General features: G+C 35.6%; 1 protein-coding gene across 3 annotated transcripts; it reads left to right on the top strand.

The window, feature by feature from the left end:
• Window positions 1-10,020: 10,020 nt before the first annotated feature.
• LOC121769377 (serine/arginine-rich splicing factor SR45a-like) lies at window positions 10,021-14,160 on the top strand. Of its 3 annotated transcripts, none has more exons than XM_042166169.1 (7): window positions 10,021-10,266; window positions 10,888-10,904; window positions 10,989-11,138; window positions 11,576-11,687; window positions 12,120-12,269; window positions 12,901-12,964; window positions 13,764-14,160. In XM_042166169.1, exons 2-7 carry the CDS (start codon window positions 10,888-10,890, stop codon window positions 13,922-13,924), a joined length of 654 nt encoding a protein of 217 aa, XP_042022103.1. In that variant the 5' UTR covers window positions 10,021-10,266; the 3' UTR covers window positions 13,925-14,160. The 3 variants fall into 3 exon arrangements, 1 of the variants encoding a protein (XP_042022103.1); XR_006043543.1 differs by having other exon boundaries at window positions 10,032-10,266; window positions 12,120-12,601; window positions 13,764-13,841; XR_006043542.1 differs by having other exon boundaries at window positions 10,032-10,266; window positions 12,120-12,685; window positions 13,764-13,841.
• Window positions 14,161-14,251: the final 91 nt, after the last annotated feature.

The following is a 14,251-nucleotide window of genomic DNA, read 5'->3' as shown; positions in this document are numbered from 1 at the left end:
TCAAAAGAGAGAAGTATTCCTCTCAAGTAGATGTTCCCAAAAAAATGTTTGTGACTTATCACTAAACAATATTGAAAGGACAGATTTCCAGGTGCCAATTAATAGCAACTGTATAATTGTTACCTTCACATATAAGCTCCACGTTAAATTGCATATTTCTGTAGTTAAGATAGTATGTTGTTTAAGGAAATACATCATTCCCTGCAGTATGCAAGGGAGAAACTGGTTACAAAGACAAAAGTCAAGAAGTCGCATTATCATCTTTCTTAACATTATACTCCAATCGTACATGTCTTTCAACCAATTTAAATTGCACCATACAAATTTTTCAGAAAGACATGACCTTTTGGTTGGCAAGATCATGTTTTCTCTTTGAATTTGATCAATAACTTGAACATCATAACTAGCATTAGGTTTCTGTAGCCTCAGGTCACTAGCCATGTTTTTCGGATTAGATTTTTCACTTACAACAACGATAATCATGAATGACAAGATTTTTCCGGCAATTTGCAACTCATGTCCAGGGGCAGGGTGTTGCTGTTCTGTTCTGATTTTAGGAGGAGAAATAGAATGGGCTGTTCTCTTCTGAGTTTAGGAGGTTAGAAAATTGGGACTTCTAGTGCTCCGTTTAATCCCATATAAACCAAAAACATAATGGCCCAACAACAGGCAACAACTAACATGATGATTTGGTAATTAGTTTTCTTCTTCTAGTTTCGGGGAGGGGGGATTGTCGCACATTTAAGAGTTCAGTTTCAGGCCATCCGAGGCAGTCTAGCATCAGCCAAGCCCCCGCTGGAGCAGTGATAATTTGTAGTATCGTTTGAGGAAATGGGAAACATTGCCATCCGCAACGCATCCCTTAGCCGTCTCTTATCTCGTCCCGGAGAGACGAGACGGATAAGAGACGGCGTTGCAACCTTCCGTCTCCATCCCGTCTCGGAGAGACACCCGTCCTGGGGGACCGCTCGCGAGACGTCTCGCCACGCGCGTTGGCGATGTGGCGAGCTCCGGTTCGTCCGTGACGCCCACTCGCCGGCCCGCGAGTGGGAGTCGTTTTTATCCGTTTTTTTGTTTTTTTTTTAAATTCAGGAAAAATTAAAAAATTTAAAAATAAATCACAAAAATATACTAGTCGTTTATAGGCGTTTTTTGCAAATTATTATTTTTTAAAATTTTTTTAAAGCCTACAATCACTTCTATAAATATCATATGATTCCCACAAATTAATCCACCATAAAAAATATGTTTTTTTATTTAAATTATGTATTTTTATTTTTTTTAGGATTTTATTAATGAGGTTTTTAATTTTTTTAGAATTTTAAGTTGTAATTTTATTTTATTTAATGAAGTGTGTTTTTATTAATTGTTTGTTGGAAATAAAAATAAAAAAGGAAATTGAGTTAAGGGATGAGATGGTTAAGAGATGGATGGTTGCAGGTGTTGTCTCTTAGTTCAGAGATTGAGTAAAAAGTAGAGTGAGACCCATGAATAGTTAAGAGATGAGACGGTTAAGAGACGGATAAGAGACAGCGTTGCGGATGACCTAAACTGATGTTAACTGAATGAAAATAAAAATAGCGGTAGCAATTGGTGCGTGTCTGATTTACATTTTGGTTTAAGCAGAAACTCCAACTGAATATTTAAATACGCATCACTCCAAAATGTACTAATTCTCTTTCCACACATTTCTTAAAGATCCTCTATTTTTCTCTCTTTATAACCCACCAAGTCAAAAAAAATCTATGTTTAGTTTTTTAATTTATATCCTTGCATGAATAGAAAACGTCTAGTCAACGGATCATAGCCAGTTCTAATCGACAACAAAATCATCTTTCTTGTTTATAGATATATAGAATCTCTCTCTCTTACATTATGCAACGGATTGGTAACATACATAAATCCGAGATGATGAAAGTAAAAGACGAAAGAAAATAGTTGATCCCCAAAACTGCTAAACTTGAGTGGTTAATACTGAGATTTCTTCCTAGGAGAATTCAAATGCTGTGGTGAAACTATAGACACCAATGATTGAATTGCTTTTGCTGCTATCTTGAGCTTGATCTGCCCTCTTTGCGGGATCGCTCTTCTCCGCTTCAGGCTTCTGTTCAATGCAGCAGAAGCAGATGTCGCATCGTTGCTGTTGCTCCTCATTGTGTATCTAAGTTTGTTAGCTGATTCTTGCTTTAATTTGTGAGATATGATGATTCGATATTGTTGAGGTGTAGATATATATATATATATATATATATAGAGTGAGGGGGGAAGGAAGAGGAAGGTTAAGGTTGTGCATTGTGGTCGAGGACAAGGAAGCAATCTGCCGGCGGGGGTGTAATGGTGTTGGGAACATTGCCAGCTTTCTTCATTTGACCTCTCAACATTCTCTTCCCAATCATTAGTGCTGTCATGTTTTTCTCTATTCTCACTCACCATGATTTCGATGCATTAACCAATTTATCTCAAGACACCGGTTTCTAATTTCTATACACAACCAATGATATTTGTTCTATCCTTTTTTTCCTTTTCGTGAGTTTTAATGAAAGAGCAAATTGTCAAATAATGTTTCGTCTCACACGTTTCAAAATCTGAAAAAATAAAGTACGAAGAACGAGATTTTGTAATTAACTCATCTTTTCCTTTTTCGGTGAATTATGCGCTGATGTGGCATTTGGTTTAAGACAAGTTGACAAAACGGTGTTGAACAAATTAACATTTGATTAAGTTTGAAATGACATATTGTCGGAAAAGGAAGGATAGGATAGTTGCGAGAATTTCAAGTTTAGTGATTTACTATTTTTCAAATTTTGAAAGTGTTTAACCTTTGGAAATTTGCCCTTAACGAAATTAGTGTCAGCAATGGAACATGGGTGATTTATTGGGCTTGGTCATGTGCAGCAGTGTGTAAATTGAATAATTGTAGAAAAATCCAAAAGAAGCAAATCACAACAGAATCTAGTTTTTGCAGATTTCATCCATGGAAAGAGATTTTGTTTTGCTTGTTGCCATGTTCCCACCAATTCAATTTTCTCAGAAATTTCAATCTGTCGTAAGTTGGGGTAATGGAAATCTTAATGCCCTATTTTCCATCTCAAATAATCCATTCACTCTTTTTGGTACTATAGAATGGAATATGATGAAGGTAGAAATACAATTTCTTTGCATTTTCATTTCATTTTCTCATTATTTGATCGTACCAATCAAATAAATAAAATGAAAAAAAGAATCACATTTTTTCCATCTTACCAAGAAGGGCCTTGGTTGTTAAAGGACAAAAAGTGCATGTTATTTTTAGATTTGTTGTAAATAAGTTGTAATGATAAAATAAAAAGATAATTTATCTATAAATTCAACAAATTTTGATTTGGTATATTCACTGGATAATAGTTATCAATTAAGATTTCAATATTGAGTTAGTTTGATAACTTACTTACATGACACTATCATGTAAACCAAATCAAAATCACATTGGAGGCAACAAAAATTAAATAACTTCATTTGTTATACTCTTCATTCTCATTCCTCGTTTCTCCTCTCCATCTCATTCTTTTTTCTAATATAAACTCTAATTTAACACATTAAATCATTTAGTTTAGTTCTATAACAATATTGTTTTGTTGTCCCCAATGTGATATTGTATTAGCTAACATTAGATAGTGTGAAATAAATATTATTATTATTATTATGGTCCAGCAAACTCATTTTTCTTTTAGTTTGTTCCAATGGAGGTTAATTACTTATTTCTAAAAATCATAACATTACTAATTCTACTAAATTTTATTTTGTCACCCATGGTATAAAATAGGGATAACTGCCTTAAAAGTCATCAACTTTGCCCGAATTCCGGTTTTTCCCACGAGCTTTAAAATTGGCGTATAAAGTCACGAACTTTGCATTTTGTCGCCGATTTCCCATGATTGGTTTTCCGGCGAAATGGTGAGCTGACGTGTCGTTTTTAAATGATGTGGCGTCTCGTGGCCGCTTAGATGGACAACATTTAGTGAATGTGAAAAAATAAAAAAAATAAAAAAATAAAATTAAAAAACAAATAACAAAATAGTGAATTCGGCTAAATTCGGATCGAGCACCGTCTGCATCCTCTCGCTCGCCGGAAACCGCCTCCGGGCGGCGAACGTCGGCGATAGCGGCTCCATGGTGATCACGTTTACTCTCCTTAATTTTTTCAGGCTCTGGCAATACAAACAGAAATTACTCACAAAGTAATTGTTCCTCTCATACAACTTATCCCCAAAATAACGTCGAAATTTCAACAGAAAAGGAAATCAATAGTTTTGAACCAACTATAAATCAGTTCAATTCCTGCAATAATTTAGCCTGAATTACAAGTAAGAGGTCGAATTCAAGGGAATTACTTTCAACTGTGGCAAGGGCTTTGCAGTCATCAACCGCAGACTTCTCTTCCTCCGCGGGAGGTGGAATGAGAGGAGCTTCAACCGCCTCTGGCTTTGGCGGTGGGGCCTCGGAGCAGGTCTCCGGCGCAGGTGTGGGGGTTCAACGCGCCTTATCAGCTCGAGGGGAGGTTGAGAGAGGGGCCGGGGCGGCGGAGGAGATGGCGGTGGAGGTCCAGAGCGGCGACGTCATGGTCGCCGCCACTGACGGGGGCTCGACAATCTGTTCCCCGTGGACATGGAGGCCGTCGTGGGGCGATGCCTGTCGGAGGGGCTGGAGCCGCAGATGGTTGTGCGTGAAACGACGTCATTTTGGGCCTTTGAAAAGGGATGAAACGACGTCGTTTTACGATTTTCCGATGCCGGACACGTCAATATTCAGGCATGCCACATAGGATTTTGAGCTGCCGGAAAACACAGGGTCGGGTCGGGTTGGGAAATACTAGACAAAATGCAAAGTTCGTGACTTTATACGCCAATTTTAAAGCTCGTGGGAAAAACCGGAATTCGGGCAAAGTTGATGACTTTTAAGGCAGTTATCCCAAAATAATAGGGGATGAAATCATGTACCGTCCAAATTAAAAAGAGATCATATTAGTTGGGAGAGAGATTATAATTAGTATAGTCACAATGCCGTTGGAATGTCTCCGCCGTCGACTTGTATTTGTATATACGCCATTGATTAATTAACAAGAATAAGATTGCGCCTCAAATGTTATACCACCAAATCGATCAATAATTGAGAATCCATCAACTTGAGTATGAATAATCGATCATCAAAATTATTTTCCCCTTTTACTACCAATTTAGCCCTATTATCCAAGCTAAAAGATTGATGGTTTTTCTATAATATACACAGATTTATTGCATAAAACCTTATGTTTAAAATATCAGTTCTCAATCCTATCCAACTCAAATTAACTCCATAAACCATTTTATCTAATATGAAAGTTACACTAATTAAACATATTCATATAATAATGAAATTGAGTACAATCTAACAAATGTGTGCAAATAAAAGCAAAATAAAAACTTGCAAACTGAGCGTTCATCAAATTGTTTTTTTCGTTGATAGGAATATTATTTTTTGTCGCCATAGAACTTAGTAACTTGTGTTTCTTTTATTATACAGAACATTGTGTTCCCAAGTCACCATTCATATGAAGATAAAATTTCATTTTGTTGAGTTACATTTACAGACACACGTTGTTCACAAACTATTTCATATTAAAATCTTCTCAAGAAAACAGCTTGTCCCATGTTGTGGTGACACCGAATCTGTATGCAGCAAGGTAACCCCGCTGGCAATGGCAGTCCTCTCTCTCTCTCTCTCTCTTTCTAAACAAGTACTACTATATATAAATGTGCACGTTGAGAAGGGTATAAACAACGAGACACAGAAGCAGGTTAAGATTTAGCTCAACACAATTGAGAATGAAGATGGGAAGCTTTTCAGAAGCAGCAGCTGCTGTGGAAAGATCTCAGCCGTTGCCTTGGAGTCGGAGGGGCCAGATCAAATCTAAAATTTTATCACTTGCTTTCCACTCTATTTTCTCTATGCTTTCTAGGCCTTCTTCCCCTCATTGATTACCTATATTCATCTGCATAGGATATGTTTGTTCTACTTCGATACATAGATCATACTAGAATATATGTTACTTAGATATTGGAGTACTTCTTTTGTAAGTGATGGAAAAATAATGTTGTTGATATTGAAACCTCTTCTTGTCCACATCAATAAAATGATGATCTTGACTATTCTATAAATAAAACCTCTTCTTGTCCACATTGAGAAAGTCAATCTATCAACCTATATACACTAATATACATACCTTAGATGATAATAGTCTGTTAAGCGCATGTTTGGTAGGGTAGATAACTCATCTAGAGATGGAATTCTATGAACAAAGCGGACTTTTTAAAAGGATGAGTGGCGCATCTCTAACAATATATCAGAGCGGACTTAAATCGGTAATTAATTTCTTTATTATAAATGTGGAAGTCTGCCTACACACTGTGAGAGCTTATTACAACCCCTTCTCGTCTACATTGACAAAAAGTTAGATACTAACTTCTTTATAAATGATTGTAAAATCATTCCCTAGCTACCTTTTAAGATGATATGTGATAAATTTATTAGAGTCTAGATTTTCCATTCAAATCACCTTTTATTTTTATAGACTCCAAATTGTATTTTTGAAACAATGGGCATAGCTGCAAAACCATTGTGCAACTGCTTTCCACAGTCTAATTGTTTATTTATAAAATATAGATTGTTATTTCATGCTCAAATGTACAATTTATAGAAACCAACCAAGACTGAAAGTCATATTTCCAAATTATTAGACTATATGTTTCTTGAAAATAAATACTTCATTTTAGGGTAGTATTTGTACATGTCAAATGTTTAAATGTCAATGCTACGTAACAAAATAATACGGCCCATCGAGGATATATCTAAATATTGTAGATCTCTTGTAAAAGCAGAGATATTTAAAATTTAACTTCTTTTCCTAAGTTACTCAACCTTTATGTTAAAGTTCAGTTTTAAACCTCATGATAATAATATTATACTATTATTATTCAAACTCAACCTTTATGTTAAAGTTCAATTTTTAATTGTTAGTGAGGTTTATCCTAGTATCTTTTTTTTAGTACTATTAATTTTCAATTTTAGCTGATAGTAATTAATTGTTAATTAGGATTGGTTATTTGTAATCCAGCCGTATAATTTTATTAACTTCAATTTTCAACAATAGTTAATTATACTTCACTAAATTACTAGCTAGTAACCAATATTTGTATTTTCATAATTAATACTGATAAATTTAAACAGTGAGGAATAAAAGTATTGAAGCAAAGGATCAGAACACTATTATATATTTCTCCTATGTTAGTATATCATGAAATAAAAAACTTACAATTACCTAAACATTAGGTGGCAGATTAGCGATGGGCATCAACACACAGACTCTCCGGGAACAATATTAGTACTAGTACGGGGATGTTCGGTTTGCAAGATTGTATCCGAAATTAAATTTGTAGTGTGTTTAGTTCAAGAGATTCAATCACACAACTCAATCCTAAATGGATAATCATGGAATAATTAGTTATAGCTAACCTCATATGACTAAAATAATCTTACAACTCAATCCAAAATTATATCTTGATATTATTTTATCTTGGAATCGAACACCACCGTATTCTACTAGTAATGTCGTTGAAATAATCCGCAACCTGTATATATGAGATGTTCCAAAAGCAACAAATTCGAATAAACAGTCAGAGCATTAATTAAATAATTAAAGTGCATGTTTAAGATTAATAATCTATGGCAGCTAGCTGGCAAATCAGGATAGTTGAGAATCCATCAATCAACTAACAGGCGCAAAACCAGCCGTGGTAATATTAATCAATTCAATCTTCTAACAAAACACCTTAACACGTAGAAGGGATGGTATAAACAAGAAGCTAAGGCGCGTAGCAGCAGAATTAGCAGGTTATTACCTTTAACAAATTGCTGCAGATTAATTTCTGCATTATGTTATACTTTTAATTAGCATACCTTTTTTTATTTTATTATTGTAAGTACCGAATATGGGAGCTTATCGGAGAAATTATTTTACTCACTGAATTCAGATATCCACTCTTAATAAATTTGCCTCATTGTGTAGTCAAATTGAAATCTTTAGGGACCTTTGTTAATAGTCAACTCATTGAATTAATTAAGAGCAATGTCAATGTTTTGTACAGTATTTCGAAGCAACTTTTCTACACTTTAAATTAGCATATAAACTAAAATTTTAAATAAGGAAAATAAAAAGAACTCATATAATAAAATTAAATAGTGTTACTTTTCAAAAAATCTTATCCCTATCTTTTTTGGTATTTAATACTACTAGTTTCATTTACTTATTTAAGAAGTTAATATCATTTTATTATACTATTATAAATATGTAGGGATCAGACCATTCGGTATTCACTAATTACCAGGACCCCGTTGCAACTGTACAATCACTGAGATGGCTAGTCTCAGTAAATACAAGCCTCAATACAAGAAAGATATTACATGAGTTACAGACTATGACTAAGTAGAGGTGTGCATTCGGGTTTCGGTTCGGTTTTTTGCCAAAACCGAACCAAAACTGAAAAACCGAATTTAGTTCAAAATTCAAACCGAACCGAACCCGAAAAACCGAAACCGAAAAATCGAAAACCGAACTTAAAAAACCGAAAAACCCGAACAAAACCGAAAAACCTGAAAAAAAAAAACCGAAAACCCTGAAAAAAATAAATATAATATAAATATATATTTATATATGTGTATTTTATTTTATATATACTAATAGAATATTTATATAATATAAAATTAATAATACATATAATATATATATTATATAGTAGAATATATTAAATTAATAGAATATATATATAATTCGTTTTTTCAGTTTTTTGGTTTTTTTCTTCACTCGAACCGAACCGAACCGAAAAACCGAACCGAATTTCAAAATTTCGGTTTAGTTCGGTTCGGATATTCGGTTTCCGGTTTTTTTGCTCACCCCTATGACTAAGTACAAGAAGGCTATGGAGAAACCCTAGCTACATGCTTTAGTCCTTCACCGGACTTGGCTCCTAGCAGCTATGGTTGCCATTGTACCTGCACACTCAAGTAAACCGTCAGTAACACTGAAACATCGGATCTGATACAAGAACAACACGATGAAGTGGACAGGTCAGAAACCGAGGGACAATGGCTCAGGTTGCACATGCAACTTCACAGGGCCAAGAACCTCCCCTATCTTCGCCAACGAGTCACAAGGGAGCACCGTGAGACAAGCCAGACCCCAAACCCTAGGGATCTACCGATTGCTACTTCGCACCGGTCAACTACCACACGATATTCACGGTCACAACTCAGAATCACCTCCGAAACAACTAGAGGTCACAGATCTCTCCAATCACAAGGAATCACCCGAAGTTCTTCACACAACCGCCAGATTCGAACTGAACCGTTCAATCTATGGCCAACCGATCTATCAACACAGGAGTTGAAGGATCTGCACTCTTTACTCACTCAACCGGAGGGAAGAAGTCACCGGAGAAGAAGATCAGCAAGTATCAAAGATGAGAGCGAGAGAAGTTTCTAGAGAGAATGAAGAGCGAAATATCTGAGAGAGAGAAGGTAAAATCGAATGAATGAGAGAATGAGAAAAGTCTCAAAGACTTATCTTACAAAACAAACACATCTCCAGATCTAACGGCTCAGGAGCACGATCCTTGTGGAGTTGCCACGCTGCAGCAATCGGTTCACCCAGGTAAGTAACGGGCCACAAACAATTCGGCCACACACATGGAATCCGGGCTCAAAATTAATTCAGCCCATTGATTTAATTCGTCAAGCCCAACTCCAATGGGTCCATTTATCTCACAAAATACATTCTTTAGATATTATTAATAGACATTCTGCTGAGCTCAAACTCTTGAGTAATGCGCAATCATCAAAGACACTTTGTCGAGTGCTTAAGCATTGCCCACTTAGAATTCGATACGGGATATGTATAAAGAATTTAAATATTAACTTTGATTATTGTATTACTATTTCAAAAAAAAGTTTCCTTTGTTAGTTTGAGACGTAGCAGCATTAGCATTTATGTAGCCTTTCTGACGAGTGTTTTTGAAAATATAAAGTTCATTTTTATAACAAGTAGAAAAAGGACGTCAACATCTGTTGTACCCCCAACAACTTCGTCCTTAATTAGGAACACTGGGCGAACAAAATTGAAATCAAGAGTTTAGGGTTTTCGTTCTCCCGTTCCTGTTTTCTGCAATTTTTGCTTCAATTCTCTCTCGCGAATATAAGGTATGCTTCACCTTCCTGGATACTTGAGATTAAATTCTCAATTTCTGAAGTTAATAGCTCGTATAATTACATTTCAGCATGATTGTTTATATGAATGGCGAATTTACGAATTTCTTATTTGTACAGAAGCATAATTGTTAATAATTTTGAGCAACAACGGGATATTGAATCACGCTACTGTTATGACATGCCTGATTGTGTTTTTCTTTTCAACTTTCTGCTCCCATAGTGGTCTTTTCAGTTATTTGTGTTCTTTTTCCTCGAATTTTAATGAATATCAGTCCTTCCGAAATCTTATACGTTGTTTTTAGAGCTCATGTGATGTTTGTTTTTATTTAAAAATTGTTTTGGTATTTAGATGGTTGAGCTCATAGACACTTGTTTTCAGATCATAAGATTTTAAAGTTACTCTCTATAGATTAATACATAATTGATAATCACTAGATTTTATGTTTTGAAGATCTCGACTTAAGAGGATGAAAATTTTTTGAATTATTAATTTTCTTATCTGACTCATTGACAATCTTGTTAAAGAGCACTCTTATAATTCTTCTGGTGTTAAAACTTATTCACATTTTTTTATCGCCGTTTATTTATATTTCTTTCTTTATTCTTATGCAGATGACAAAAGGGGAAAGGTGAATTTCTAAGTGATACCCTGTCTGTTATTATGAAATAGTCTATTTATATAAATTTTGTTGTGTCGCTGTCCACTTGTCCAGAACCTCACCGCCAGAGTCGAGAACCTCACCACCAGGGTCGAAAACCTCACCACCAAAGTCGAAAACCTCACCACCAGAGTCGAGAACCTCACCGCGACACTCAAGTCGCAGGTCGCGATCTTTATCCAGGTCCCGGAGAAGTCGTTCTAGGTATTCCTGAAGTTTTGTCATGGATTGATCAACTACTGTTGTTGAGTCTTTGCTTATGAATGTGGTTAAGCAAATGACATGGTATTGTACTGATAAAGTTATCATAAACAAAATACTATAGATTATAGTGGCATGAGAGGAGAAGTCCTACGGATTTCTGGAAACAGTGATGTTGTTCTTCTCTTTCTCAGTTTCTCTCTTTCATTAAACATCATGCACGTGATTTGTAACTTTGGTTCCTGTACATATTTGGACTAACAAACATATGTATCATCTTTCATAAATTTTTATTTTTGTTTATGCCTTCTTGCGAGTAATGTTCACCCTAAATAATTTTGAGATGTAAGGTTAAACACTTCAGAATACGTTCATTTTATCACCTGGTATACATACATGATTTGAGTATCTGACCTTGCTCTGTATTTACAAACACTCAGGAGCCGTGATTCTGAGGATGCTCTTAATCCTGGGAACAATCTTTATGTCACTGGTCTTTCTACAAGGGTTACTGAAACTGAACTCGAAAATTATTTCAAATGTGAAGGAAAGGTATACTTCATTATGTATCTTATAAAATCAAACATCACATAAGCTCATTATATTGATGAATAATGGTATATGTAATATGGATTTCTCTAATCAAAGAAAAAGTTGCAACTCTCTGTTTTGAATCCAGTTCCTGAACTGTTGAGGCAAAAATAAACTGTGCAAGTTAGCCTGTGTGTTTTAGTACCCTAAATCAACTTATTGCACATGAGAGCTGCACAACAGTAAGTGCTTATTAGAAACAGTCCATAGAGAAATGATTTCTTGGTGTTTCTCCTTATTCTTGTTTGTACATTGTACCAGTTGTTATAGACTTGTATCAAAAGCACTATATTTGATGATTGCATGCAGACCTGTGAAGTTATTCACAGACAGGGTAATGGGCTTTGTATCCTGTCCTATTAAGCAGTTTTTCATTATTCTTGTTAATCTCAGGTTGTTAAGTGCCATTTGGTCAGAGACCCTCATAGTAAGGAGTCCCGTGGTTTTGCATTTGTTACTATGGAGACCACCAAAGATGCAGAGCGTTGTATTAAGAACCTGAACCGGTCTGTTATTGAAGGCCGATTAATTACTGTTGAAAAGGTGTTGCTCTTCCACAGTTTTCTATTTCTTTATAGAAGCTTTATGTTGGTCCTCCAACTAATATATTGTACTAACACTACTCATCTTCAGAATCTGCCTGCTAATGTTTGGCAGCAGCCATGGTAGTATCTCCATCGAACTCAAACTCTAAGATATATTAACAGTTCAAACCAACCCCTTGTGAACTTGCGCTCTGCACCGACACCTGAACTCCTAGCACCAATCCGATATTGTTGAGAGGGTCGCATGACTTTGATTGCATATTATTCAATTGTTTCTGCTTCAAAGTTATTCCTTATGTTTTGCCACTGCTTGCCATGGTCGTGTTGAAGGTGTGTGTCTTACTTAAAGATAAATTTAATTTCAAGAGGCACTGATGTGGAGATGTTCACGTGCTATTTCACTTTTAGTTTTCGGTATGTAGTTCACAGTCATGTCGCTTAGTATTGTTATGTTTTGTTGATCAGATATTGTGGATAGCAGATTGATATTGTTTTTCCCTTATCCTTAGTCTAGTTTATTTCCTAGATCTGTTAATCTACATAACAGTATACACTCTGCAGTAGTATGCAAGGTCGTATTCTGGAACTCCTACACGTGAAGTTAATTCCTACTGTCTTTTTGCATGCAGGCTAAAAGGAAACGAGAGAGAACTCCAACTCCTGGAAAGTATGAAGGTGTTAAAAATAAAAGAGGTACACCATGTTTTTCTTGTTAAACAAAGTTTCACTACTTGAGCCCCATATAAACCAGTAGCTGTTTGCTTTGAAACGTACGCTATGTTTTCTTGTTCTCCAATCTCTGTAAAAAAAAGACAAAAAGGCAAAATAGAGAGAATAACTAACCATGGAAAAAGTAAATTGGAGTGGCTATTTCCTGCATGTTTAATGTGATTATTACAACTAGATTGAGTATCGCACATGTAGCTATTTTATTAGGAATGTGCCTTTGGAGATCCATTATTCATATAGCTAGAAAAATAACTTTGTAACTCAGTTCAGAAAAAAATGACCACCGTCTAATCACAAAAATATGCTTTTCTACATCAAAATAGATACAGGGAGCATTTGTCTCCATTATTATCTGATGCACATTAAGAGCTGGAGCCTGGAAGTCTGGAAAGTCATCTTTATCTGTCTCTTTTATGTCATCTTTTTTTAGTACCATCTTTATTTCCTTATTCCTTTGAGAGTCCTATAATAAATCCCTTTAGGTTTGAGAGGGATGTAGATTCTTAAGTTCAGTTTAAGGCCAATAAATTACTGTAGGGCCTCGTTAAATGATTGTTTATCAATATCTATTCCATAGTCTATTTCGTTTGAGTTCAGCCAATACATATCTGTTTACTTCTTTTCTCTATCACTATCCTGACTCGACCAACACCATCATTCATTTATGTTTGTAAACCATTGGCAATTATTGTGTGCATCTACAGTCTTGGAAACTGTCGATCAATCCCCTACATATAAAAATTATGCTTATATTCATGCACAGGAAACAGCTGGAACAGGCGAAGATCTCGTAGTTACTCACCTCGTAGGAGACATGATAGAGATAATGATAATCGGGAACGACATGGGGTACATTCCTCCACTGATAGCAGGAGGGGAGGTGATGATGGTCATCACCATAGGAGGCACAAACAGCGTTCCTAGTTCTTCCTGTAGTGTTGAGCTAGAACCTGCATATCCCTTCATCTACATCAAGTCAACTAACCTTGAAGAGGATTATGAATCTTGGGAACTAAATTTGGAAACGTTAAGAATACTTTCTTAACCGTTCTTTCTCTGCCCATTCTTTGTGGGTGCACTATATTGTGTTTGATAATTGGTGTATTTGGCTATTAGTCTAAACCGTTAACAACTCATGAATTACTTACTATTTTGGTTCATCACGCCTCTCAAAATATTTGGTGGGAATAAGCAATAGCGGCTGGAGTGAGACTAATGAATTCCACGTCAAATGACCCAAATTTCTTTCGG

The sequence above is a fragment of the Salvia splendens genome, chromosome 15 (assembly GCF_004379255.2).
Source record: "Salvia splendens isolate huo1 chromosome 15, SspV2, whole genome shotgun sequence".
NCBI lineage: Eukaryota > Viridiplantae > Streptophyta > Magnoliopsida > Lamiales > Lamiaceae > Salvia > Salvia splendens.
This window is presented reverse-complemented; position numbering and strand designations above follow the sequence as displayed.

Bases quoted from the DNA above. Each gene is read 5' to 3' on its own strand.
- LOC121769377 (XM_042166169.1), top strand. The intron at 11,139-11,575 runs GTATTCCTGAAG...ACAAACACTCAG, and splicing joins TCCCGGAGAAGTCGTTCTAG to GAGCCGTGATTCTGAGGATG. The intron at 12,270-12,900 runs GTGTTGCTCTTC...TTTTGCATGCAG, and splicing joins GATTAATTACTGTTGAAAAG to GCTAAAAGGAAACGAGAGAG.